General features: G+C 46.4%; 1 protein-coding gene across 2 annotated transcripts in view; it reads left to right on the top strand.

The window, feature by feature from the left end:
- The window catches only part of TBX5 (T-box transcription factor 5), a 50,425-nt gene extending 23,418 nt beyond the window's left edge, over positions 1-27,007 (top strand). For both annotated transcript variants that reach the window (XM_082355728.1, XM_082355729.1), the window contains exons 8-9: positions 11,743-11,969; positions 21,166-27,007. In XM_082355728.1, the coding sequence (XP_082211854.1) occupies positions 11,743-11,969; positions 21,166-21,743 (805 nt within the window). In that variant the 3' untranslated portion in view covers positions 21,744-27,007. The remainder of the gene's footprint in view (positions 1-11,742; positions 11,970-21,165) is intronic.
- The last annotated feature ends 280 nt before the right edge of the window (positions 27,008-27,287 follow it).

Raw genomic sequence — 27,287 nt, 5'->3', positions numbered from 1 at the left:
GGCCCAGCCACTCTTTTATTCAGTTTTTGATCTGTTGCTTGCTTCTCCAGCTAACACACATTGATTCAGGGCTTACTCTATGCCAGGTCCTGGGGATACAAAGGTGAATCCATGCATCGAGGGGCAGGGTCCACTGATGGTAAAGCAGGCTCTGGAGCTGGGGTCCAGGCTATCAACGCTGATTAGCCCCGGGGCTCCCCTACTCCATGGAGCTTCTATCTCCTCATCTGTAAAATGGGAGATAATTATAGAACCTACCTCCAGAGCTGTTGCAAGGATGAGATGAGGTAAAGCGGGCGTCCTAATTACTATTGCTACGACACAAATTACTGCTCAATTTCACATGGACCAGCTGCAAAGCCCTGCGCTCTGAGCTGTGCCATCAGCTGTGTGTGAGACTAAATCCGGGACAGCCAGAGCTCTAGCACTTAGCTTCCGACGCCTCCACAGCCCACTCAAGGGGGAGGAGGTACAGGCAGCCTCGGTGCTTCCATGGGGAGCTCAGAGGCCGTCACAGTGCGCCAGATTTCATCCACTTGCAACCCGCTAGCCCTCGGGAATGCTCCCTCCGTGCTACTTATGGTGGAAAGACCAGGCATCGCTTGCTGTCACTATGCATGAGGTGAAGCAGGAAGTCCCAGGGAAACACTTTGGTTTAGTTCAGGATTTGTGGGTCGGGAATTTGGGAAGGGTGCCTCTGGGCAGTTGTTGCTCGCCGTCTGGTGTTGGTGGGGACGGGGCAGGTATCTGAAGGCCAGACAAGGCTGGACATCCAAGCTGGCACACCCGCAATTGACTCTGGCTTTTGGCTGGGAGCCCATCTGCGTTGTCCACTGGAGCGTGTGCATGTGACCTGTCCAGCATGGTGCACTCAGGGGAATCAAACTCCCCCTGTGGTGTCAGGCTGCCCCTGGAGAACCACAGGGCCTTTGCTCACTAGACCTCGGGAAGCTGTAGTGTCTTTTCTGCTGCGTTCTGTTGGTTGAACGGGACTGACCGAGGCGGACCCAGATTCCAGGAGGAGGGCAGGGATCCTTCCTCTAGATAGAAGGAGGGTCAAGGAGTGTGCCCACATGTTTTAACACTGCCCCAGGGTGCCCAGGAGTGCCTGGCGCGGTCCCTGGCCTGGAGTGACCCTGGATCACGTTAGGTGCTGAGATGGGATCCTTCCCCTCGTGAAGCCAGAGGCCAGGTTGACTGCCAGTTAAGGCGCAGAGGCCTGGCTGTGAGCTTTGTTTCTTTTGGATGGAGAGAATCCCCCCTCCGCCCCGCCAGGCCGCCACTGGTCTTTTTGGAATGACAAACCCCAGAATCTGAACAAACAGCAGCAAAGTGCTTCCTTGGGCACTTCTTGCTTTAATGCACACAGAGTGGGCGTGAGCAATGCCTGGTCTCTGGGGCATACACAGCATTTACTGAGTATTATTGGGAGGCTAGCAGAGTGCAGCGGTGGGGGCTTCAGAGCTCTTCGTGGGAGAATTGCGGTTGCGTCTCCTTCCTCACTTTTTTACTGGACTGCCGATACCTTGGCAGGAAGTCATCTCCAGAGCTGGGGTACTTGGAGTCTCTGTTTGGCTGGCCTGGATTTTGAGCCCCTCAACCAGAGAGCAGATAGAAAAGCTTAGAATCCAGGATGTCCCAGGTAGAGCCAATAGGTTGGTTTTGTCAGCCCCAGGCCGTGGACGTCTCTGCCCACCCACATGAGAAACCCACTATTGTCCCCCACCTCTGCAGTGCATGTCACCTCCTCCTCTTCTACCTTTAGGCCGGGGCTTCTTAATCAGAATCTAAGATCCTGTTGGAAAATCTGATTAAAGCAAGGAATGCTGAAAAACTCAAAATATATAAATAGAAAAAAATGTCAAAGAATTTCAAGGGATTCATGGGGTCCGGGACCCTTCAAAGTTTAAAAGCTTCTGTTGGAGCTGTCCCTCCTTTTCCAGCCCTTCCTTCCTGATTTCAAATGAATGTTCAGCTCCCTAACCTCAGATGGCCTTTTTCAAATGAAAGGCTCAGCGCTCTTGTATTCTCATGCTTGTGGTTAAAGGTGATGGGGAAGTCCAATTAATGAGGTGTGATTTCCAAGACAGTGTTCTGGAGATGGCGTTAAATCCCCACTTCTTGCTGTACTAGGCACGTGGCTTCTCTCAGGAAATTGTGAAGTTATGTAAAACAAGAGGGGGGTTATGTTTGGGAGGCCAAGCCAGCCTAACTTGTGAATGGAGGTTTGTCCCAAGGGGTCCCATCCTGAGTCCTGGTTGTCCATCATGTCTACCATCGTTTAAGGTTTCCCATTCATTCATCTGCAACATTGTACCCACCCCTGCCCTCCCCAGCCTCTGCCCCAGTGAACCTGCTCTTCAGGGATAGTGTCTAAGGGCAAACCACATGGAAGCAGTGCTTCTCAAACTTTTGGCAGACATCACATTAGCTGGGGGTGGGGAGGCTCGTGAAAAAAGCAGATTTCTGGGTCTCACCTCAGAGGTTCTGAATCAGTGGCTCTAGGGAAGGGGTCCGAAACTGCCCTTTAGCAAGTTATCTGATGGAAGGGTCCCCTGGTCACACCTGGATAATTTGTTTTGGCCCTACAGAATGAGCAAAGACATGCAGGTAATGTGTGATCTTATTTTCTGGAAATAGAGCTCTTGTGCTGGGCTGTTTTATAAAAAAGAACCCTTTTCTCTACTTGGTGGTCAACTTTGGCTGAACATTAGGAGTTCCTGGAGTGTGTCCCAGTGTTGCATTATGAAGAATGTAAGACATATAGAAAACATGGAAGAATTGTATGGTGACCACCCATATGCCCACTGATTAGGGTCTGCAATTAACGTTTTGCTATATGTTTGCTCCGTCACACATCCATCCACCAATCTGTCCATCTGTCCATCCATCCATACACCTACCAATCTATCCATTTATCTCTCCATCTATCAATTCATACATACATTTATTCTTCCACCAGTCTATCCATTCACCAATCCATCCATCCATCCATCCATCCATATTATTTTTTTTTGGATGCATTTCAAACTCAGTTGCAGACATGAGTACCTTCCATCCTTGTATACTTCAACATGCATACCATTAACTAGGATTCAGTTTTTGTTCGTGATTCTCTATTTCAGGTAAAATTTACATACTGTGAAATGCACAACTAAGTGCACCATTCACTTCCTGACAAATGCCCATACCCATGAAACCCAAGCCCGTATCATGATATAGAGCATTCCTTCACCCCAGAAAGTTCCCTCACGCCCCTTCCCAGTTAATTCCTCCTCCACTTCCCCACCAGAAACAGTCAATATTCTGATTTTTTTCAAACTGTAGGTTAGGTTTGTCTGTTATAGAGTTTTATATAAAAGGAATCATACAGTGTTTACCCTTTTGCTTAAGGCTTTTTCCTCCTGGGCAGCTTTAAAAACTCCCAATGTCCAGGCTGCACCTCGGAACAACGGCATCAGTATTTACATTCCCCAGGGGACTGCAGGATGCAGCCAAGTTTGAAACTCACTTCTCTGGAGAGACTTCCCTATCTCTACCCATCCCCACCTTAAGCCCTGTCTCTCAACTGTCCCATCATAGCGGCTAACGTTCTCACATTAGGAAATTGTTTTCCTAGAGACCCATCCTCCCATAGGTGTTTTTTGGTTGGTTGGTCTTTTTTTACGGGGGAGAGGCAGACTTTTATATTAGCCCACAGAACATTTAGTATTCCTGCAGAAGTGGCTGCTTTGGGGGTGACTTTGTCAAGGTCATCATTTCACTGACGGTCATTCTGCATATGACCAAGGGGCCCCCGTGCTTCCTTTCGGAACACAGGAGGCCTTAACACAACCCCTGAGTACAGGAAGCAGTTTCAGAAAGGTCCCTGTCCCAGGTTAGTCCCGGTCCCTCTGCACTCTGGCTTCCAGAAGGACCGAGGCCCAGCCTCAGAAGGCATCCCTCTACCTTCTCATTCTCCCTCCAAAATCATTAAAAACAAAACAAAACAAAACAAAACTAAAACTAAAATCAGTAAAGTATTGAGCTCTTCAATTTAGTACTAGATACCTGGGAATACTATCTGATGTACTATTACTAAGAGCCCGCCACAGGTTTAGTTTGCTTTGATCTTTCATGACTGTAGCTTCACATCCAGCTTTTACCTTGGGGCTCACAACTCAACTGTGACGGGGGCCTTGTTATCCCCATCTGCAAAGGGAGAAACTGAGACAGAGGGAGATATCCTGAATCATCCACATAACTGGTCCAGGACTTTTCTTTTTTTTTTTTTTTTTAATTAATTTATTTATTTTTGGCTGTGTTGGGTCTTCATTGCTGTGCGTGGGCTCTCTCTAGGCGTGCAGGCTTCCGTAGTTGTGGTTCACAGGCTCAATAGCTGTGGCACACGGGCCCAGCCGCTCCACGGCATGTGGGATCTTCCCGGACCAGGGCTCGAACCCGTGTCCCCTGCATTGGCAGGCGGATTCTTAACCACTGCACCACCAGGGAAGCCCCAGGACTTTTCTCTTGATTCTGGAGCTGCTTCTGTAGTGTTACTCAAAACCTTTTTGTGAATCTCAGGCCCCTTCAGAGTAACCGATGCAAGTATGGACCTCTCCCTAGAAAAACTGACAAGCTCTACTCATCTGATATTAGGGGTTGGGGGAGGCGATTCATAGATCAGTTGAAGCCCTTGCAAGGTAAGAACTTCTGCTTCAAAACATAATTGTGTGGTTTATAAGCTCGTGTCTATTGAGCAGTGTGTCCCAAATACATGCTAAGCCTTTCCAAACACTGTATCATTTGACCATCCTGAGAGGCGGTGAATCTGATATTCCCATTTTACAGACAAGAGACTTGAGGCTCAGAGAAAGGAAGAACTTAGCCAGCCCCACAGTGGCCAAGTTGGTGACTGGGTACCAAAGGAAGGCACATCCACATAACCTGACTTCAGAGCTGCAACTTGAAATGACCACCCTGGTATGAACTTATATAGAGATTTAAGAGGTTGCCAACCAAGGTTGTCATAAATGGTGGGTGCTCATGGCTAGAGAGGGGAGTGTCTTTGAGTTTCTTTTTTCTTTTCTTTTCTTTTTTTTTTTTGGCGTGGCATGCAGGATCTTAGTGCCCCCTGCAGTGGAAGCTCAGAGTCTTAACCACTGGACCGCCAGGGAAGTCGCAGTCTTTGAGTTTCTTGCTGTCCCTTACATCAGACAGCCCTGATTGAATCAATGGTGGGAAATTCACGTTACTTCTTTGTGTCCCCCCTGGCCTTGCCAGCGAGATGGAACAGCCAGCGTTCACCGTGCTTTTCTCCAGCTCACTGGTGTGGTGAGATCTGAGTCATAAAACGGTCGAGAAGCACTTTGTAGACAAGGAGGAGGGAGCGATTCATTATTTGCAGAGCAAAAACCCACTTGGGGTGAGCTGCCTCCTGTCCCTTGAGTGTCCACACACGTTAGATCAGAGTCGCTTCCCCAAGCCTATCAGAAAGTTAATAAACCGGGAAGGCTCTCATGGGATTTTGGCCCCCCCCCCCCTTTTCATTTTAATAGCAGTGAGTGCTAGTGAGAGGAGGAATTTGCTCTTGGAGAACAGAGATCTTACAGTCCCCAGCCTTGCCCCAGTGCGCGGCTTTAGTCGTTTGAGAAAGGCTGCCAGAAACTGAGTAAGCCTCGCCAGGGGAAAACAACAACCGAAACCTCCCAGCACCCCAGAACCTCTGCCACCTGCTCCCGTGAAAAGGCCAATTCAGTCGGCTGCAGTGGAAAACATTCTCGGGGCCGTTCGTTAGCAGGCTGCGACGCCGTTTGGCCGTGGATTTCAATATTCCCTTGTAACGTTTTACAACCCAGACCCGGCGACAATGGTGTCATTCATTGCATCCGCTCACGTGGAACAGAATGTGAGAGGGAGGCGGAGCTGGGGAGAAGCTGGTCTGCAGCCCAGGCACCCAGGGCGAGCTGAGGTACTCAGGACCCTGGTTGGTGTCCAGACTGGACAGAGCGCGTCCGTGTCTGCAGGAGACAGCGGAGAGCGGTGGGATTTGACATTTGGTAAAGCAGGATTGATTGACAGTTTGACCGGTAAAGGTTGATGGTGCCTGGTGTAGCCAATATCTAACTCTGGCATCATAGAGGAGGATGTCATATGTAACAGAATGGTTGTGTCATCTCAGCAGCGATGGGAAGGCAACAATTCCCTATTATCAAGTATAAGTTGGCAAGAGCTTTGGAATAACCCTGACCTGGAGTGCAGCTCAGCTTTACCTCTTCTTAGCTGGGTGATCCGGGGCAAGTTGCTTAACCTTTCTGAGCCTCATTTTCTCTATCTCTAAAGTAAATCTAATCATACTGATGAAATGGGATTCTTGCCAGGATCAGGTGAGGGAAAGCGTGTCAGTCAACCAGTACAGTGGCTGGGACGTTAGGACGTACAGAGAGAACAACGTGGATGATGAAGAGGAAGATGAGGATGAGGATGGTGGAAAAACAGTCCCCAGTTGCTGCCCTCTTCCCAGACACACGAGGGCTTTTCAACTTTCACTTTAATTCTCTGGTGTCCTGGATTCTTCAATGATGCTCTCCAACTGTGGAGGAAAATAGTCTACTCATCACAGGGACTTTAGAGGCTTTTGCTGTGTTGCTACTCACTGAGTTCCTTTGATTGGTCCATTGATGAGCCCAGGAAAAACAATCCCGGGAATTCCCTGGCGGTCCAGTGGTTAGGACTCGGCGCTTTCAACGCCAAGGGCATGGGTTCGATTCCTGGTCAGGGAACTGAGATCCCGAAAGCACTGTGGCCAAAAAAAAAGATGCCAATGTTGTTTGTTGGTACCATTTTCTTCTCTTTGCCTCTGTAACCCCATCCTGATTGAGAAGTCACTCTACTCTTCCATGCCTCAATTTTGACACCTGTCAGATGGATTTGGGTATGTTGCATTTCAGGCATCAAGAAAGATGTGCGTGATTGATGGTGGGAATGATGTTTCAAGTTCTTCAGAGAGGAACAAACTGAGAGGGACAAGTGGTTATTGAGATAATATGCCTTTCCCACTTCTGTGAGTGTTAGTAATCAAAAGCAGAATTTGGCCTTTCCAGAGAGTAATTTTGCAATTTGGCAGTGCTGGAAGGGAGAATTCCACAGAGTCCATTGATACATTCTCTTGTAAATTCCCTCAGCCAACATTTTTTAAGAGTTATTTTCTTTAATTAAAAAAATAACGGTCCCCATTAAGAATATCAAACTAAAAGAGATTCCCCCCTTCCTGTTGGATCTCTGACAGTCCAGTACTTGAACTAAGCAAGACCTAAATAGAATTGCCAGTGAGATTTGACAACTTCTTTGTTTTTTTATTATTATAATTTTTCTTCCTCTTCTTCTTCTTTTTTTTTTTTTTCCATTACGTAGCTTCAGCAGCCAAGGGAGAACTATAAAGCTAATTTCATTCCTTTCAGCCTCCTGGCCCCAGAAGGAGAGTCTGAGCAGTGGAGCTGCTCAGGATGGCTCCAGCTTTAGTTCTGAGATGACACAGGCCACGGGAAAGCTGGGCTAGGAGACCCCTGGGTGTCGTGAGGGTGTCTGTAGCCTCATGGAAACTTGGCAGACACTCCATTGTCCCCTGTCTGGTTACTCTGACGTACTTTCAGATGACAAAGGCAGGGGCCCAGGGTGGAGATGGTCATCCCCCTGAGGGATGGGAGAAGTGAGAGAGGAGTCTTGGGCCCCAAACACCCGCACCCCCAAAAGCATATTATGTTTTAAAATTGAAAGAAGTCAGTAGGAGATTGGCTAGAAGTAATTCGGGGACAGTTGGGTTAGAAATCTGGTGGTGTCTCTTTGTAGCTCTGTGATCCTGGGCAAGTTATTTAATCTGCCTGGGCCTCGGTTTTCTAATCTGTAAAATGGGAACTAAAGCAGTACCCACTTCATAGGGTCATGGAGAGGATGAAGTGGGCGGATGCAGCATTCTTCAAAATGTGCTAGGTGTAGTGCTCTTTGAATGTAAGATAATTTCAGGTCTACCTTTTGATTTTAATAGGTATTTACTTTAAATTGCATTAGAATAACTATAACTAGTACCACAAACCCCTAATTTCATGGATATTACTACTCAAAGTGAGGCAAAACATATTTAGATAAAGAATTCATTTTAAAAATGGAATAAGTTAAAGAACAGTTGGTTCATGGCAAAAATCACAGCTAAGTTCGGGATCTCCGGATACATATTTCTTCTAGAGAGGCGTTCTTACTCTGTTTAAGGCCATGGGCCTCTCTGGCAGTCTGGTGAAGCTTAGGGATCACTTCTTAGAATAATCTGATTAAATGTGTAAAATAAGATGCATCGATTGCCAAGGAAGCCAGTTATATTAAAACACAGTTGTCAAAATCTTTTCTAAATGGTGATATAGTAGTATGCGCACTTTATGAACGTCTTAAGTAACAGGATCTAGTGGCAGGTCAAAAACGACTGTATTTTTGTAGTCATCATGAGCATAAATGGTGTCTGGAGACACATACAGCTGCAACGGGATGTGAAGCTATTTTGTTTCTGTTGATGACAGTCGCTAGGGCTGCTAACCGAACCGTGGCTTGTTGCCGACACCCAAACAGAAAGAAATACTAAATTCCAATTCAAGATGAGTGAAAACAAAGACATCATTTTGAAAATCTAAGTTTACACCCCTAAGTTTTTCCCCAAAGTTAAGATCTCCAAGTTAAGGAGACAGGCTTATGGCACTGCTTCCTCCCGAGAAATTTTATGGGCTGAAAGCACGAGTCATTTTGTAACGGCAGTCACGATAGTTTCTACTATGTGCCAGACATTTTCTAGAGTGTACTGTTGGGTAATTTCAACAATCTTGAGAGGTAACTGACGCTCAGAGAGATTGTGTCTTGTCCAAGATCACACAGCTGTTAGATGGTACGTCTGGTATAGAACATATATTTTCCTGAATCTAACACCTTTATTCTTCCCACTATACCCTGATGCTTAGATACTCAAGTAAAAATCACAGCCCAGTGGGTTATCAGGGAAGGGAAGGTGTCCGGGGGACTCAGGGCTGACTGCTGTGGTTTCTCCAAACTATCTCTGTATTTCTCCCATTTTGCAGATGAGGAAACTGAGGCTTAGCTAGGTCACCTGCCAACTCTATGACCTTTAGCTGAGCTCTGTGCTACAGACTTGGTGGATTGGAGAACCCATTTCTGTGGGTTGCGTGAAGAAGGGACGTTTCCTGAGGGGTATCGCTAGCAGCTTTGCTGGATCCACAGATGACCGGAGATCGGATTCAAATCCTGCTCTGCCCCTCTCACGTCTAGGGACCCATCTTGGGGGAAATGCGGGGGAAACTTGGAGTATCTTCAGCTTCATTTTCATTTTGCTTTCCAGCCAAGCAGGTCCTCCCCTGGGAGTTTCAGCTCTGTTTCCATTTCGTTTTGCCAGGCGCGGTGGTGCGGTGGGTGGGGATGGGGGGAGGATGGATGGAGAGCCTGGAGGGTCATACGTCGCTCTGGGAGGCTGTACGCGCTTCCTTTATTTGTGTATTCCTCCTAAACTAGTCCTCCCGCTCCACTGTAATAATAATTATTATATTAATAATTCATATAATAATTCTGTTAATAACTGGTAATAGTAATTATTGTTTTCAACATGGAAGTATTCATCTAAACTTCGTAAGCGCTCACTGTAAAAAGAGCCAAGCCGTGCAGACGTGCAGAAAGTAATAAGTTGATCTAAAAGGTCTCCCGTAACCCCAACTTCTGGAGGGAACCTCTGGGATTCATTTCATAATCCAGACCATGTTGTTTCCTCCTTCTTTAACTTAATTCAGCTCACACAGATTTCTGAATTTGTGCATATCCAGCCTTCTCATCCTTTTCAAGGCTGCATAATATTCCATCGTTTAGCTCTATCAAAGTTGACGCTACCATTAATGAGGACATTTAGGTTATTTCTGGTTTTTTCCCTTGTTACAGACAGTGCTGCAGAGAAAATCCTCATACTTACGTCTTTGGGTACTGACCTGATGGCTTCTTGGGAAAATCCTTTGTAATGGGATTGCTCGCTCCATGTCATTGTATATTATTATTATTTTTATTATTATTATTATTGTTTTGGCCACGCCTTGTGACAAACGGAATCTTAGTTTCTTGACCAGGGATGGAACCCATGCCCCCTGCATTGGGAGCGTGGAGTTTTAACCACTGGACCACCAGGGAAGTCCCTGTATATTTTTAAAAATGGATGCTCTCGGGAATTTTCTGGTGGTCCAGTGGTTAGGACTCGGGGAATTTCACCACCGTGGTCCCAGGTTCAATGCCTGGTCGGGGAACTAAGATCCTGCAAGCCACGTGGCGTGGCCCCCCCCCCCCAAAAAAAAGGGTGATATCATATTGCCTTCCAGAAAAGATGGGCAAATCACCCTTCCATCAGCCTACACACTGTACTCGTTACTCTCCTGAACAAGATTTCCTTTCCCCATCCCAAACGTTGGCAGCCCCCTCCTCTTTGTGCATGTGGGAATATTATGGGTCGGGCCGTTCTCTTCTTATCCCCCCCGGATGTTTCTCTCAATTCTCCCTGTTATCTTTGAGCTGTCCCTCCTCTCAGCTCCTTTGCAAACTCACACTCTGATCCCTCTCCCACCCACCTGGCTTCCTTTGGGACTCTTGTGATGCTCAGCACCACTTTCTTCCTTTCCAGGAGAGGTTTCTGTTGAATTTCCCAAACTCTTAGGAGGAAAAAAATGGTCTGAAAGCTGAAGGGAAGGGAATGTGGAGGACGTATCATAAGAGTGTGAGGGACCGGATTTTGAGCAATTTGGAGGAGGCTCTACCTATGGCATCATCAGCTGAGGCTCAGAAAGGTTGTGGTCCAGAAGTCTGTAAGTGGTGGAGATGGGACCTGAATTTGCATCTGCCTGGTCTTAGTTTCCATGCTCTTTTCTCTATCTCCTTTGTCCTCCTTTTTCTTCTCCTTTTCCTTCCCTCTCTCTCCCTCCCTCTACTCTGCCTCCAAAACTGTGACAGTCCTGCTGATGGCTACCATTTGTTGTGCCAAACACCATTTTAAGCCTTTCACGTGTATTAACTAATTTCCTCTCTCAATAACCCTTTGAACCTGGGGGGTTTTATTATCCCTTTTTTACAGATGGGAAAACCAAGGCACGGAGAAGTTAAGTGTTATGTCATTGGCGACAAGTACAGCAACTCAAAAGGAAAGTCTAAGGCACAAGGAGCAAACTATTCAGATTAGGGTAACCTAGGTTCTTACGTGACTACCCCAGGTGGTCAGCTACCATTCTTTACTAATGTTGGGCAAAGACCGCAGCCCCACTTTAAAGATGGAGACCCAGATGTTAAGTCTCAGTGAGCTCTCAGCTCTTTAGCTTTTGAATTAGGGAATTCAAAGACGTCTAGAATAGGTTAAAATATTTCAACTGCCATGTGTGTTTATTGATTATTGAGAGGGGTTCTCAACTGGGGGGTGCTCATTTACCTTTCTGCATATGTATAGAACTGTTCATAAATCTACTTGCCTAATGTATAAGACATGAAAAGGTGGTGACTAAATATATACATATAGGATAGGATGCATTGGATGCACTTGAGTATAACTGGATCTATTCATTCATCAAAGATCCCTTTGTTTCTTATTCTGTGAGTTTTCTGGTAGAGTCTTTGACCCTGTGGTTCAGCCAGTGGAAGAATCTCTATCAGGCCACTGACCAGTGTTACTTCGCATCTTCTCTCTTTCAGTAAAGAATATCCCGTGGTTCCCAGGAGCACAGTGAGACAGAAAGTGGCCTCCAACCACAGTCCTTTCAGCAGTGAGCCTCGAGCTCTCTCCGCCTCGTCCAACTTGGGGTCCCAGTACCAGTGTGAGAATGGTGTGTCTGGCCCCTCCCAGGACCTCCTGCCCCCACCCAACCCGTACCCGCTGCCCCAGGAGCACGGCCAAATTTACCACTGCACCAAGAGGAAAGGTGAGTGTGACAGCCCTGCCCTCCTGGCCACTGTCTGTACTTCTTCCTTCTTTTCCTTGAAAAAAAAAGTACACATAACTACGTGTATTTATTTTTAAAATGTAAGCAATACAGAACTACATGGAGATTGTAAGAAATTCAAACCATTCAAGTAGAGCTAAAGATTCCTTTGACACGTCCCCCCCCTTCCTTGGGGAAAACTTATTTGAAATGTTCAGACCCATTTATTTATTTACACTTGCACACACCTACAAATACAAAGAGTTTTGCTTTTAGTTTTAACAGTTGATATCATACTGCATCTATTTTGCAATTTGCATTTTTTTAAACTTTAGAATGCATTGTAGATATGTTTTCATGAACTTAGAGTGGCCTCATTCTTTTTAGCTGCTGAAGAGAAAGTATTGCCCCAAAAGGATAAAGCTGAGTTTATGTTGCCACTAGTGGTCAGGGAGTGTGCTTCCAGGGAACCTCCTTGGAATTGGATGTGCCCTTTAGTTCATGTGCAGGGTTTGTCCCAGGTGGATTCTGAGCTCTTCTTTCCTTTCCAGATCAAATCAATACCGAAAAAGGCAGGGAGGGAGAGAACAAAATCACAATAGATTTTTCTCTCCTGTGCATTCCTTCTTTAAATCTACTAGGCTGCTGTCTGAGACACAACCTTGTTTTCTTTGCCAAATGAGACCTGGATGATTTTTTCCTAAGGTATCTGAGTCCAGAGGGTAGGTTAAGGAAGGAAATTTCTGGTGGCAGTTTTTCAAGGCAGAATCAAAGGCGTTGATGCGGGCAGTGGGACCAGAGAAACAGATTTGAGTCTCAACTCTGCCACCAGCTTCCTGTGTGACCTCAGGCAGGCGTCCTAGCCCTGCTGTGTGTCAGTTTCTCGCTTTGTAAATGATGCTAAGTTCCGTAGAGCAGTTGGTGCTTGGTAAGCTGGGTGACAGCTATGAAGGAATAAGTGGCAGGTATCCCTCCAGAAAGTGAGTCCTGGGAGGAAGTAAAGAGAAGGCTGCTCATCTAGGTGAAGGTTTGGGATAACAGACATAAGGGGAGGGGGCCATGTAGCCTCGTGCTTACGCCCGTGGTCTTCAGAGTCAGAAAAGCAAGATGAATCCTACCTTTGCCATTTTCAGATGTTTATGATTAGGGGCGAGTTACTTAGCAAACATCACTAAAAGTTACTCTAAACATCACTAGAAGTCATCTATAGGTTCGGGCCCGTGATTGGACCTGTCTCATAGACTTGGTGTGAAGATGTCATGAAATCATGCTTGTCCTGTGTTCAGCACAGGGTTGACTTAATAAACCGGCCCTGTTTCGGTCCGCCAGGCCCACGGCTCCGTCTTTAGAGTGGCCTGTTGGACCTCACAGCCCTAGCAGCCAACACGACGCCTGTCAAAGCCCAGTGCCTGGTGACTGGACCCTTTTTTTTGGCTGTGCTCGTGGCATGCGGGACCTTACTTCCCCAGCCAGGGATCGAACCCACACCCCATGCAGTGGAAGCATGGAGTCTTAACCACTTGACCGCCAGGGCAGTCCCCCATGGACTTTCTTTAAAAAACAAACAAACAAAACCCAACAACTCACTAACCAGACCTATGGAAAAGGATGCTTTGGCAGCTTTCTCTGGAACAGGGGTGACATGAGGAAAGGAACACGGTTTGGTGATTTGACATTTACCAAACTCACATTTTGAAAGAGGGAAGAGCTATCATGGGTCCAAGCCTGGGGCTGGGGAGCTGACTTGGGTGAGACTGAGCTTTCCTGACTTACCTGAAGCCCATCCAAGCTCCTTGGATCTGGAAGTCCTGAGCAATATCACCCCATCAGGCCCCCTGGCCCAACTCCCAGCACGACCGCTGCCAGATGGGCTGGAGACCAGATGCCTGCAAACATGCCTCTTCAGGCACAAGCAGGGGTTAAGAATGTCCCATGAAACACAGGTCCCTGCACAGAGATTCTGTTTTATTTTATATTTAAGGGTGCCCTGCCTAGGTTCCAGACCACAGCCTTTTCAAGAACGTTAGTAAGTAGGGACTCTTATTAACCCACTTTACAAACGGGGAAACTGAGGCCCACAGAGGGAAAATTGTGAGCTAATGGTTCTTGAAGGCAGCATTTGAACCCAAGCCTGGTCTGCAGACTCTGCCTGGGCCCTGAACCACCGCCCTATCTGCCTCCATTACCTTTGCTTATGGGCTACGGTCTCCAAATTTCATCGTCCACCAGAGATCTGCTCTTGAGGCTGGGTCAAACATGCTGATTAAGAGCTCACCAGGTTTGAATTAAAGAGTTCTTTTGATTAAATTAATGCCAGACCAGCAGAAGAGGAGGAAGTTACAGAGAATCAGGGCGCTGTTTTGAGTTCAGTATTTACAGCAGCGTCCTTGTAAATCCGCTCCTGGAGGATGCAGGGTGCAGGCTTTGAATGCAAGCCTGATGAACCTCTTTGGGTGATGTGAGCACTTGGTTTGCGTGGGGTGTTGTCCTCGAGTGAACTTGGGATCAACTTGAGGTGGCCCCTGGGGAAGCTTGAGTCAGTGGCTGGTCCGTTGCAGTATGTTCCAGCAGCTCTGACACTTTCCAGCAGTGTGGCCATGGGTCAGTTGCTTCAGCTTTCTCAACTACCTTTTCTGCAGAATGGGGATGACAGTAGCACCTACCCTGCAGGGTTGTTAGGAGATGAAATGAGATAATCCAGGTAGAGCACCTAAAACAGTGCCTGGTACCCGTTAAGTCCTCTGTGGAACGTGAGCTAGCGCTGCCCTTGGGAAACTCACACGGTTGCAGGCAGCTCACACATGAAACGACTCACCATAGATTTGTTTGATGACAGTGGTGATCGAATGCTCGAATGCTATCACGGAGATACGGAAAGTGTTAACAAAAAGCAAAGTGGGGTATCGATTGGACTAGGGTAGGGCGTCAGGGAAGAATTTCAGCTGAGGTCTGCGGAGAGTGGGAGTTGGATAGGAGATTGGGGAGTCGAGTGGGTGTCCAGGTGTTGAGAAGAGCATGCGTGCAGCCCCTCGGAAGATGGGGAGCCCGCTCCCACTGGGGCAGGGGACAGAAGGCCAGGGTGGTTGGAGCACAGAGCAGGGGAAGGTGATGGGAGGGAAGGCTGCCGAGGAAGGCAGAGACTAGCACGGCACCGGCCCTTGTGAGCCATTTTGGGGGGTTCGGATTTTAGCCTAACACCGATGGGCGGCCATTGGAGGGGTTTGAACCCCCGAGTGGCAGGATTCAGGTTATGTTTTGAGGCAGTCACTTTGCTGTGATAGAACTGATGCCAGGGCCCCGTTCAGAGGCTGTTGCAGGCTCTGAGGTGTGAGATGACGGTGGCTCAGGCCAGGGTGTGCGGAGAAGAGCTGGCGATGTCGGGAGAGTCAGGACCTCGTGACTGGTTGAAGATAACAAGGTGAAGAATTGCCCCTCATTCACGGATGCGGGCACTGAGGCTCAGAGAGATTGAGAAACTTGCCCAGAGTCACCCAGCTAGTGAGCCGCTCCGCCCCAAATTCATACATACTGAGGTCTGTGCACTCGGGGTGCAGGGCTCTGTTCACCTCTGCAGAAACCTCTGCCCTTCTCACCTCCCTCCACCCCCCAAAAGGGAGCTCCCAGGGACAGAGAACATTCCAGCCAAGCTCGGTCTGTCCTGCCTGCCTGCCTCGGAGACGACAAAAAGCAATTCATCATCAGCCTCCATTGTAAAGTGATAAGGAATCAGCCGAGGTTTCCTTCCAGTTTGGGACTCCCGTTAAGTGATAACTCCATGGGTGGCTTCCCCCGACCCCGGCCCCTGACTGCCCCACTATCTGACTTCCCCTCATTGTCTGTCTCCTTTCCAACCAGCCCAGGAGGCAGCCCCAATGAAATGTCAAAGGGCCAGGCCGGCCAGAGGGCCCCTTGTGTTTGGACCCAGCTGTCTCCAAACTATCTCTCCCGATGGTTGGAGCCAAAAAAGCTGGGAAGGTCTTTTATCAATGCCACTCAATCAAATCCAGGACCCCAGGGCCTGGGAGAGCACTTGTCTGTCTTTCTTTCCCCTACCCACCCTGACTACCCTCCCCACAATTAGAAACCAAAGGCAACCCAAATAAAGATTTTAGCAAAGCCATTTTCTGCACTGGTATGGAGAGGGAATTGGATATAGTAAAGGGTTTTTGCATCTTCTCAGTCTCCGTAGTTTGTAGAGCGATTCTACCTCCTTTTCTTCACTGGATCCTCACTGCAATCTTTGAGCCATGGGAGATGCCCTCCCATCCCCATTTTGCAGGGGGGAAAATAGAGGACTAGGAGCTTGGATTCCCAAGGTTATGTGGCTGGTGAGTGGCCGATCTGGGATGCGTTCATCAAGTAAATGTTAACGGTACACTTACTTTGTACTGGGCACTGTGCTGTGTGCTGAGGACAAGGGGAGAGCAAGATGGAAAAGGTCTCTGATCCCAGGAAACTTGTATTCTCACTGGGGGAGACAGGTAGTAAGCAAGTCAGTACATTTCATGGCTTCAGATAGTGGCTGAGATCTGAACTGGAGTCCTCTGATTCCCAGTCTAGGATCTTCCCACAGTACCATCCCAGTTCTTTTCACTTCAAAGCTAAGAGCTAACAGCGTGAGGACAAACACACACACAAATCCATCCATCCATCTGTCCATCATCCATCCATCCATCCATAAGTGTCAAGGTTACCACCTTGTCTTACTCTCTGAACACAGTGGGTTGCATGAAGGCTGAAAGGTTGGGGCCGTCTAGCAGAAGGAGCACTGTTTAAGGAGTCCAAAGGCCTGAATTAGAGTCCTACTTCTGACTTGCTGAAGGTCACTCAGCTAAGGAGTGGGTGCTCACTGCTCTACCTCCAGGGTCTCTGTCTGTGAAGACTCCACCACGGTCTTTCGTCTGAATGAACTCCATCAGCAAGGGAAGTGACCCATTTGGGAATGGTGACAATATTTACTCAATGGCATCAGTGATTTGAAAGCAGCTCTGTGAGTTTTCTAGCTCTGGAATCCACCCAAACACCTTCAAGTATTGGATGACCTTCACAGAGCCATCTCTCCAATCTTCCAAGAGGGAAAACAGAGTCGACCCACATTACTTGGGCAGATAGGATTTGAATACTTACTTTAGGTACAAGGAAGATAGAAACTAGATTGCACTGTTACTATCTCAATTCCTACATGAAATTTAGGTCTTATCCCCACGTACAAACAAGAACTGAGACTGGAATGGTCCAGTGGTTCACCCAAGGTCACGTAGCCAGTGAGTCAGAGACATAACCGTGCCCTGAGATCTGTGTCCTGGATTCATCATTAAAGTCACTTTATCCAGAATCGACAGCCTCTGGAAACACGCAAGGCATCAGGGGTTTTCACACTGCTATGTGGTGACCAGTGGTCAGAATCAGGAAGAGGTTTACTATTGTCCAAGATGCTCCTCGGGGTTCTGGACATTACATCAATATAATTGACCACCCTTACGCAACTTTCTGAAACCAAGCCGTGGACTCATCTGATTGAGGACTTGACCCTTGACTACAGCCCATTCCCCAACCGTGGAAGAGAAACAGGACTCAGCTGGGACAGAGGTCTTTGCTGTTGATCAGCTATCAGGCTCCCAATAAAAAGATAGGAACCAAACCATCACGAAAATAAACACAGAGATTACATCCCAAGCATTTATCACGACCGACGTGAAATTTGGATCCTGGCTTTGGAATTTCTTTACAGTGTGATGCGGACCAAGAGGCACTGGAGAATGCTCACGTCCTGTTTCCATCAATAAGCCAGCATTGAGTTTTTCTTAGGACTCTGCATCAGATCTTCGGGGTATTAAGGATTGGAATGTGTAATTTTACGATTTTCCAAAATGTGCTCTGGCCTTTTTCATATTATTCTTCCTTTTTTACTTGTAACCAGTCTGGAAGGGGATCAGAAACTCGGGAATGGTTAGTTTGCCTTGTTTTTTTTTTTTTTTTCCTCTTGCCAAGGGTACCCTGCAGCTGTACTTTCTATTATTGAAAAGGGGAACGCCCTGGTTAAATGGAAAACCCAAAGGTTATGATTCCAGCAACAATGGGAACATTCAGATTTATGGATCTTGGGGGGCGGGTGGAAGGAAGAATGGAGGGAAGGAATCAAGGGAGGAGGTGGCCAGGACAAAAAAAAAGAAATAAGTCGAGAGAAGCAGTGTCTTTAAGACGCCCCCAAAACGCCCGGTTGAAAAGTGAAAGAATGTGGACACTTGCTCATCTGGATGTCTTCAAACATCTGGGTGGTTGGCATCATGTAGCTAGAACACCTGGAAGAGTGATGACTGCATTTTTCACTTTTTTTTTTTTTTGGACCAATGTTTGGGCATCCTATGGGTCCCAGATGTGTCCCAGAAAGAGTCTAGCTAAAAATAAGTTAGGTGGGTACAACCTTCGTGTAGATATGTGTTATTTGGGGAGATTTTTGACTTACCTGGGGGTATCACTCGGAGAATGATGCCAGTAGAGGTGTTTGGTGGAACCCACACCTGTTGGTTTATAGTCCACTGTGAAGCCATAGGGCTTCCTGTGGGGAGGATGACTGACTTGGAGCTTTACATCCAAGGACCACCTGCTCTTCACACAGTGTCAGCCTCCTGCCCTTACAGGTCCTGCCCCTGTGCGGGGGAGGATGGAGAGGGGCCAAGGATGTGTGCGTGCCGAGCAGGACCGCAACTACCAGTTGACCAGCACCTGGCACTTGGTAGGGGCTCAGTCAGTATCTGTTGGATGACTTGAGTGAGTGGCGTTGCGTAGTAGAAATCGAGAGAGCTTGGAGGCAAGGTGTGGTCGGCAAGGTGAAGCAGACCCAGCTTTGATTCCAGCCCCTGCTCCTTCCCAGCTGCATGGCCTTGAGCAAGTCACTTCTCTGAGCTTCAGTTTTTGCCTCTAAGAGATGAGAGGGAGAGCAGCCACCTTGAGGAATGACTCTAGGAGATTAGAGTCAGGTCACTTAGTAGGTGCTCAATAAATCATAGCTCTTCTTTCTTCCCTTATTTAGTCCTGCATCCTGCCCACATGCCGTCAACCATCACAGTGGTGACAGTTGTGGGATTGTCCCAGTGTTTCATTTTTCTTCATACTTGCCAAACTCAGGCATATTTCTTTTCTTTTTTTTTAAAAATAAATTTATTTATTTATTTATTTTAGGCCGCATTGGGTCTTCATTGCTGCACGCGAGCTTTCTCTAGTTGCGGCGAGCGGGGGCTACTCTTCGTTGCGGTGCGCAGGCTTCTCATTGTGGTGGCTTCTCTTGTTGTGGAGCATGGGCTCTAGGCACGTGGGCTTCAGTAGTTGTGGTGCAAGGGCTTCAGTAGTTGTGGCTCGTGGGCTCTAGAGCGCAGGCTCAGTAGTTGTGGCGCACGGGCTGAGTTGCTCTGCGGCATGTGGGATTTTCCCGGACTAGGGCTCGAACCTGTGTCCCCTGCATTGGCAGGCGGATTCTTAACCACTGCGCCACCAGGGAAGACCAGGCATATTTCTTAACGTTATTCATTAGAAAGAGATTGGAAGTGAGGAAAGAAAAATCTCCAGTTTGGGGAGTAAAATTCCAGCCAAGGAATGAATCTGTGTGAGGTTTACATCTTGGTAGAAACTCCCAAGTATTGCTTCCCTTGAAGGAAACACCTGGAGGTGTGTTATTACAGACGAGGTCTGCCATGACACAGATGGTGTTACCCTGGTAACAAGAGCTGCCCTTGGTGATGGATATCAGGACATTTACATGCTCGATTTTATTCCTTAGCTGCCCAGTGAGGTAAGTATTGCTAACTCTGATTCAAAGGTGATAAAAATGAGTCCCAGAGATGGCAGATGCCTTGCTAGTGTCAAACCGACATTAAGTAAAAGAGCCGGATTCAGACTCATGCATGTCTAAGTTTCTTAACCTGAGGTCTGCATTTTAGGGAGTCCTTGAGCCCCCTGAAGTTGTGTGCATCGCTTTGGTCTATACATACACTTCTCAAAACTTCGTGTTTCAGTTTATTTTTCTAGGAGAGAAAAGAACCCAGCTCTTTTGTTAGTCCCCAGAGGGGTCAGTGACCTCAAAGTGGTTAAGGAAGACCCTCTTTCAGAGACAGAACTCTCTCTACTGCTCTCCACTAGGGATTAATGAGTGCTTACAGAAGGGAAGTGACTTGTTCAGCGATGAAACAGCGACACGTTAATTGGTACCAACTCAACAGATCGTAACTGGGTCCTTGTTCACATAAGGTATCAGGAAAGGATTTGGGGATTCATTCGGGCTCCCATCCATTTATCCACTTGTCCATCCACTGTTCCATCCGTTGCACAAGTATTTGCTGCGTGTCTTTCTGTCTAGCATGGCATGGAAGAACAGGAATTTTGTCACGAGATTCCTAGGATTCTAACCTTAGCTCCACTGTTTATCAGCCATATAAGACCTTGGGCACGTTTCTTGACCTCTGTGTGTCTCCTTTCATCTGTAAAGTGAGGATACTGAGAGAACCCACCTCATGGGGTTGTTGAGAAGATTAAACGGGTGACCTCATGGAGAGTACTCAGAACAGTGCCAGGCAGAGTAAATGCCGTATGTGTTTTTACTGTTATTGTTGATGCTGTTGTTATTATTTTTGTTACTAGGTACGTCCCAGGTTCTGGGAATACAGTGATGGGTAATCCAGACCATGTCTTGCCTTCATGAAGTTCACATGCTGGGGAGGATGGAAGATAATAATAATAATTGTGATTTATTGAGTGTTCCCTTGTACCAAGCTCTGGACTAAGTATTTAATCTATATTTTCCCATTTCATTGTCAACACTTCCCTTTCTAGAAGGTGCTGTCATGACCCTTTCCATTTTACAGATGAAGAAACTGAGCTCAATTTCCCCAGGTTGCTAGAAACTATACAAAACATCTTTTCTAATGATTGCATTAATGTTCTATTGAGGGAATATACTGAAAATTATTTAAAAAAAAAAAAAAAAGGAAACTGAGCTTGGAAAGGTCAAACTGTTTGCTTAGAACTCTGTAGCCCAAAGTCTTAGCCGTGACAGTCCACCCCCTTTTTATCAGAATGGAGGTTGGAGCTAACCATCTTCCGGACTTAATTCTTCCATCCTTGGGCCAAATGGCTGTCTCTGCCTTGAGCTATGGGGTGGCTGATCCTGGCCTCACGGGTGTCTGTCCTCCTGTCTCAGCAGATGAAGAATGTTCCACCACAGACCATCCCTATAAGAAGCCCTACATGGAGACGTCGCCCAGTGAAGAGGACCCGTTCTACCGCTCCGGCTACCCCCAGCAGCAGGGCCTGGGTGCCTCCTATAGGACAGAGTCAGCCCAGCGGCAGGCCTGCATGTATGCCAGCTCTGTGCCGCCCAGCGAGCCCGTGCCCAGCCTGGAGGACATTAGCTGCAACGCCTGGCCCAGCATGTCCTCATACAGCAGCTGCACGGTCACCACCGTGCAGCCCATGGACAGGCTACCCTATCAACACTTCTCTGCCCACTTCACCTCGGGGCCCCTGGTCCCCCGGCTGGCTGGCATGGCGAACCACGGCTCCCCGCAGCTCGGAGAGGGAATGTTCCAGCACCAGACCTCCATGGCCCACCAGCCTGTGGTCAGGCAGTGTGGGCCTCAGACTGGCCTCCAGTCCCCCGGCAGCCTTCAGGCGTCGGAGTTCCTATACTCTCACGGCGTGCCAAGGACCCTGTCCCCGCATCAGTACCACTCGGCCGTGCACGGAGTCGGCATGGTTCCAGAGTGGAATGACAGCAGCTAAGGCGAGGCCTACTCCTTCACTGCCATTTCCAGAGGGAGGGGAAAGAGGGAGAGGGACAGTCGCAGGGAGAACCCCACGGACGAGATGTCTCATTTCACCCCATGTTCACGTCTGCACTTGAGAACCCCCCACCCTGCCCCAACACTGATGTAATCAGTCGCTTGAAACCACAATTCAAAAAATGTGACTTTGTTTTGTCTCAAAACTTAAAAAACCGACAAGAGGAGATGAGTCTCCGCCCCCCCCCCACCACACTCATCAACCGGCCACATTCACACCACCTCCAGATGCCCTCCTTGATTTCTTTTCTTTTGGTCTCCAGAAAGTCCTGACTCCTGGAGTGTTTGATCCTCATGCATAGTTAAGAGTCCTTCCCTGTCTTGGTGTTAATGTTGACGTTGTTATATAATAAATAATAATATATTTTTTTTTCTTTCCATTTTCTTAACGGGACCCAGTCCCTTATTGTGGGGGAGGTCTGAGGCAAGTACGTTTCAAAATATGTATTTGTGGGGTTGCCCTCAAATACTCCTCCACCCCCAAACCTAAATCCGCAACCCTCCGCCTTGACTAAGAAATTACCTACCTCTGCCATGTGGTGTCTCCGATTTTGTCCTCCCTTCCCCATCCTCACGAAGTCCAGTTTCGCCTGCTACCAACCAGTGGAGTCAGGGTAACGCCAGACTCCATCTGGCATCCTATCTTCCTCGGCCCTCCCTGTCTTCCCGGCTCCGTGTTTTTCCCGCCTGCTAAAACGTGGCCTATAGCTTCCCGACCGGAAAGCTTGCTTTGAAAAACTTAAAAAGCCCCGGTTTACATGCGGGCAGAACTGCGATAAGCAAGGCGCAAGCTCTGTGCTGACAAGAGCTGTGAAAAAGCCAAAATAAATATTCGTCCTGATAAGAAAACAAAGCCAGCCCCCAGCTTCCAAACCTCCATCACTGCCGACCCAATCTGGATACAAAGGCAAAAGCCACCATCCTAAAGAAGCAGCCAGACGTGCTTATTGAGGAGTCTTCTCCAGAGACATCACACCAGCACCAAATGCAGGCCAAAACTGTGGTTATTGAAAGCCGAAAACAGTATTAAAAAAAGTGTGTAAGTAAAATGTTATTGCAGGGTTCTTCAGATGTAATATTTTACTGGTACTATTTATTTATAAATAGGAGTTCTAATTAAGTAATAACCTGAAATGAAATCCAGCATGGGAGCTGGCCAAAAGCTTTTAATTTTATTGATACTCAAAACCAAGTTTGCGTTTTTTGTTTTTTTTTTTTTCTTTCAAATGTGCTTTGCTTTCTTGATTAAAAAAGTTTTGTTTTGTTTTGTTTTTAACTGACCCTAATAAAGAGAACAGGGTAATATGTGAGACTGCGTATGTTCAAGTACGTGAGGGCGTGTGTCTGTCATGTGAGTGTCTATTCGATTATGTCTTTTTATGTTGCTAAGGCGGGGGGGGGTGAGAATTAAGTACTCGTTTCGTATATTTGTGTGCCAGTTAATGCCTAATAAATACCATGTGCTTACAAAAGTACAGGGACTTGAACACCCATTTTTTCTCCCCTGTTCTTTCGACGGACTGATTTGAGAGGAAATTTGGTGGAGGAAACTGCTTTCTCTGGTTGTTCTCAGGGGTATTTGGAATCCTGTACTTGAGTGTAATGGAGCTGAGTACGTTTACCCACTGGTTTAGGTCTCTGGAATGGAGATATTTGTTTTAACTGAATTTGGGTTGGCATCGGAAAGGAAAAATCATCAGGAATCCCAGCTGATCAAAAAATGATATCGGCCATACTATACGTAACACCTAATCCTTGGTTTCCTGAAGGATCTCCTTCTTTGAGTTAATTTACTGCAATCAAGGGTTTTGGAGGTCCCAATATAGGCAGCTTTACAGACCTTCAATGGATATTTACTTAAAACCCACGAATTTAGGATGTGTGAGTTTGTCCCATCTAACACGTGTAGGGCAGAACAGAGCAGCAAATTGGTAAGTAAATCAGTGCTGCAATTTTTTTCCTATTTTTATAATTTCAGCTCCCACACCTTTCAAATGATCTAGAACCATTGAATATGTCACATCCCCTTAAAACAGGAACAACTGGCTTGTTAATTCCAAATGGTTCACTTCATCAGGTCCCCCTGGACTTTTCCTAGGCAAAGAACTCCCAGGAAGTGTGAATTAATTATACAGAAATGACAATTCAGCTTCTTTCAAGTACAATGGAGAAACTAGGTCAATGGCCTTCCTGTCCCCACAGAGAATGAATGAGGAAAGTTTCACTGGATGAGTTCTGACTATACTCTAAACAGATACATACTTTGATGGGTTAAAAAAAATCTTCGAAAAAATTAACTTCTAAACTAATTTACCAACTCTACAAGATAGGCAGTCTTACTCTCTCTCAAGAGCATCGTAAGAATACAGAATTCACGTCCCCATCCCCAGCACTCAAACAATTGCCTCATAGGAAAAATCATTAAAAGCATGTCCACAGCAAGTTTCATAAATCAAAAAAGGGACACTGTCCTTCCATAACAGATGCAGGTTGACCTCTTTGTGTTCCAGACAGTGGTAATAAAGGAGCTTTTCAGGGAATTGGTAGGTTTAAGGATGTCATATCCAAAGATTCATGTGGTTTTTTCGTCGTTTAGATGTCAAAAGGCACAACACAAATTACTGTATTTCTATAATATGTTTAGTGGATGTTTGCTCTGGACTGGACATGTGATAATTACTGAGGACACAGTGATAGAGGTTGTGTCCTCCTGGAGCTTATGGTTTACTGAGAAAAACAGCCCTTAGGTAATCATCTGCGTAATTAAAGGATTGCAAAGGCGGGGAGAACTATGAAAGCAGCATTCATGATGTCATAAAGAGATAAGACAGGGAGTCCTAACCTGGGTTAGAGGAACTGAGTCCTGAGTGATGAGTAGGAATTAGCCAGGTGAAAAGTTGGGAGGGAAACATCTCAGGCAGAGGGAACAGCTTGTGCAAAGGTCCTGAGGCAGAAATGGTGATGGAGAAATGAGATAACAGATTCATGAATGGGTAGTAATCACTGAGTCTGCATTCATTCATTTGTTCAACAAGCATGTGTTGGAGTCCAAGCCTGTGTGACAGATAGACACCCTTACTTGTTGAGGACCTACTAATGGTGTTGAGATCTTTCCCAGTTCCCACAGCTGCATATGGCAGACTGGATTTGTGAGCCAGTAGGCTTCTTTGTATAATACTTGGGAGAGGAGTGTTATAGCATTCTTTTGGCTGCGTTGCCCAACACTGAGTATGCAAGTGCGGGACTCAAAATTGTGGGGCAGAGGATCACCAGAGCCATCAGAGACTCTGATCATTAGTATTCTTGAGCTCAGAGAGGTTGGGAACACCCATAACATCACACAGCTGGTGTGTGGCAGAGCTCAGCATGGAACCTAAGTTTGTCCAAGCCTTAGCTTCCTTGGTCACTAAAAGGAGCTATTTCACCTGCTTCAAAGGACTGTTATGAGGTTTAAATGAGATAATATCTCTGGAAATGTCCAGTTAAGTACCTAACACAGTACGTGCTCAATAAACACTTAAAAAGAAAGACATTGATCCATGAAATGCAAGTTACATAAAACTTTTTATTCATTGATTCAGCAAATCCATATTTTAAAAATAATAATACAGGGAATTCCCTGGTGGTCCAGTGATTAGGACATGGAGCTTTCACTGCCGAGGGCCCGGGTTCAATCCCTGGTCGGGGAACTAGGATCCCACAAGCTGCCTGGCATGGCCAAAAAAATAAGAATAATACATGTTGCTAATGAGGAAATAGGAAATTTCATAAACTCCTGGCTGGAATGAAGATAGATAAACTCTTTGGGAGGAGACTTTAGTAAAACAGATCAAAAGCCTTAAAAAGGTGCCAATCATTTAATTGGACTATTCTGCTTTAAGGAATCGGTCCTAAGGTCATAATCTGGGGTGTGCATAAATATTTATTTTCTGGGATGTTCATCATGATTGGTTTTTTTATCGTGTTTTTTTAATCATACAAAACTGGAGACAGCCTTATTATACAATATGGAGTTGGGGAAAATAAATTAACATCTGCCCAGACAGAGCAATATCACTTTGCCATTAAAAACCACATTTGTGAAGACGATTTGAAGAAGATTTCAAGATCCATTATGAGTGAAAGAACAGGTTACAAGAAGCATGCCCACCAGCATCTCAGTTTTACTAAATAACAACAGCATTCATTCATGCTCAGAGGGAAAAAAACCCAGGATGTGTAACACAATAATAATAGTGGTGGGAATTGTGAGCATTTAAAATTTCTTTGTGTATTTGAATATTTTCCATCTTCTTGTGATGAAGATGAATTCTCTTTATAATTAGGAATAGAATTAGTAAAATAAAATCTAGTTTATTTTTTGTTTGTTGACCAAATCGAGTTTGTGAGGAAGGTGAGGCACCGGTGTCTGCTTTGAGGATGAAAGGTTGGAGATTCCATCAGGGGTGATATTGGCCTTGGCAGTGACAGAGCTGGGTACCAGTACCAGTCGGCTGCCTGCTCAGCGTGGAATGTTCTCCTTGGCAGAAACAAGGAGGCATCTGAATGTATCTCTGGCTCCGTTTTCTGGGATTGATTTTTTGCAGGCTTGGTCCTCTTATTGGGTTAAACTGTTGTCCTGGGAAAACTGTCCTTCTCTTCTTAACAGATACACACCCACACATACACACAAACACACAAGCACACACATACATACACACACAAGCACACACACACACGTATGTTGAATCAGGCAGTTGTAAGAATCTCACCTTTGTTCTCTACCTGACCCAGCTTATAAAATTCACCTTACCACTTAGTGCTTCTGTGACCTTGGGCAAGTCACTTAACCTCTTTGACCCTCCATTTAATCATCTATGAATCGAAGACAATAAGAGTACTTACCTAAAAGAGTTGTTCTTGTAAGGATTCAATGAGATAGGAGTGTAAAGTGCTGAGAACCGTGCCTGGTGTAGAGGAAATATGCAATAACTTTTAGCTAATAAGAGTATTAATTATTATTATTATTATCATCATCGTTGTTAGGAGTCCTTCTCCTCCTCCCCTTCTTCCTCCTCTTGCTGGGAAATCTACCCCTATGTTCTTCTTCTATTTTTATAGTAGACTTAAGCTCACTAGGGGGTTAGGAAGGCATCACCACCACCATCAGCATCATCACCATCATCACCTTCAACAATAATTAAAGCATAGCTTTCCCGAGCAGGCTCCACATTGAAGACTATTTAAATAGCTGGCTTTGTAAGTGGCTTATCAACCCTGAATTTTCTATGGCAACAAAGAAGGAACAGAAGTTTCTACATCTTAGAAGGCTGACAAGCCAGCACCTTTTCTGACCTCAGAATGCATTCTTATATACCTCTTCAAAAAGCAGTCAGGCATGTTAATCCTACCGAAGATATGAATTTAAGAATGTTTTGTCCCTGTTCCTGGAACTGTAAGGGCTGAGGGTGAGAGACAGCCTGGAGAGTAGATTGAGGGTTATTCC

The sequence above is a fragment of the Balaenoptera borealis genome (assembly GCF_965194805.1).
Source record: "Balaenoptera borealis genome assembly, chromosome: 14".
Lineage (NCBI taxonomy): Eukaryota > Metazoa > Chordata > Mammalia > Artiodactyla > Balaenopteridae > Balaenoptera > Balaenoptera borealis.
This window is presented reverse-complemented; position numbering and strand designations above follow the sequence as displayed.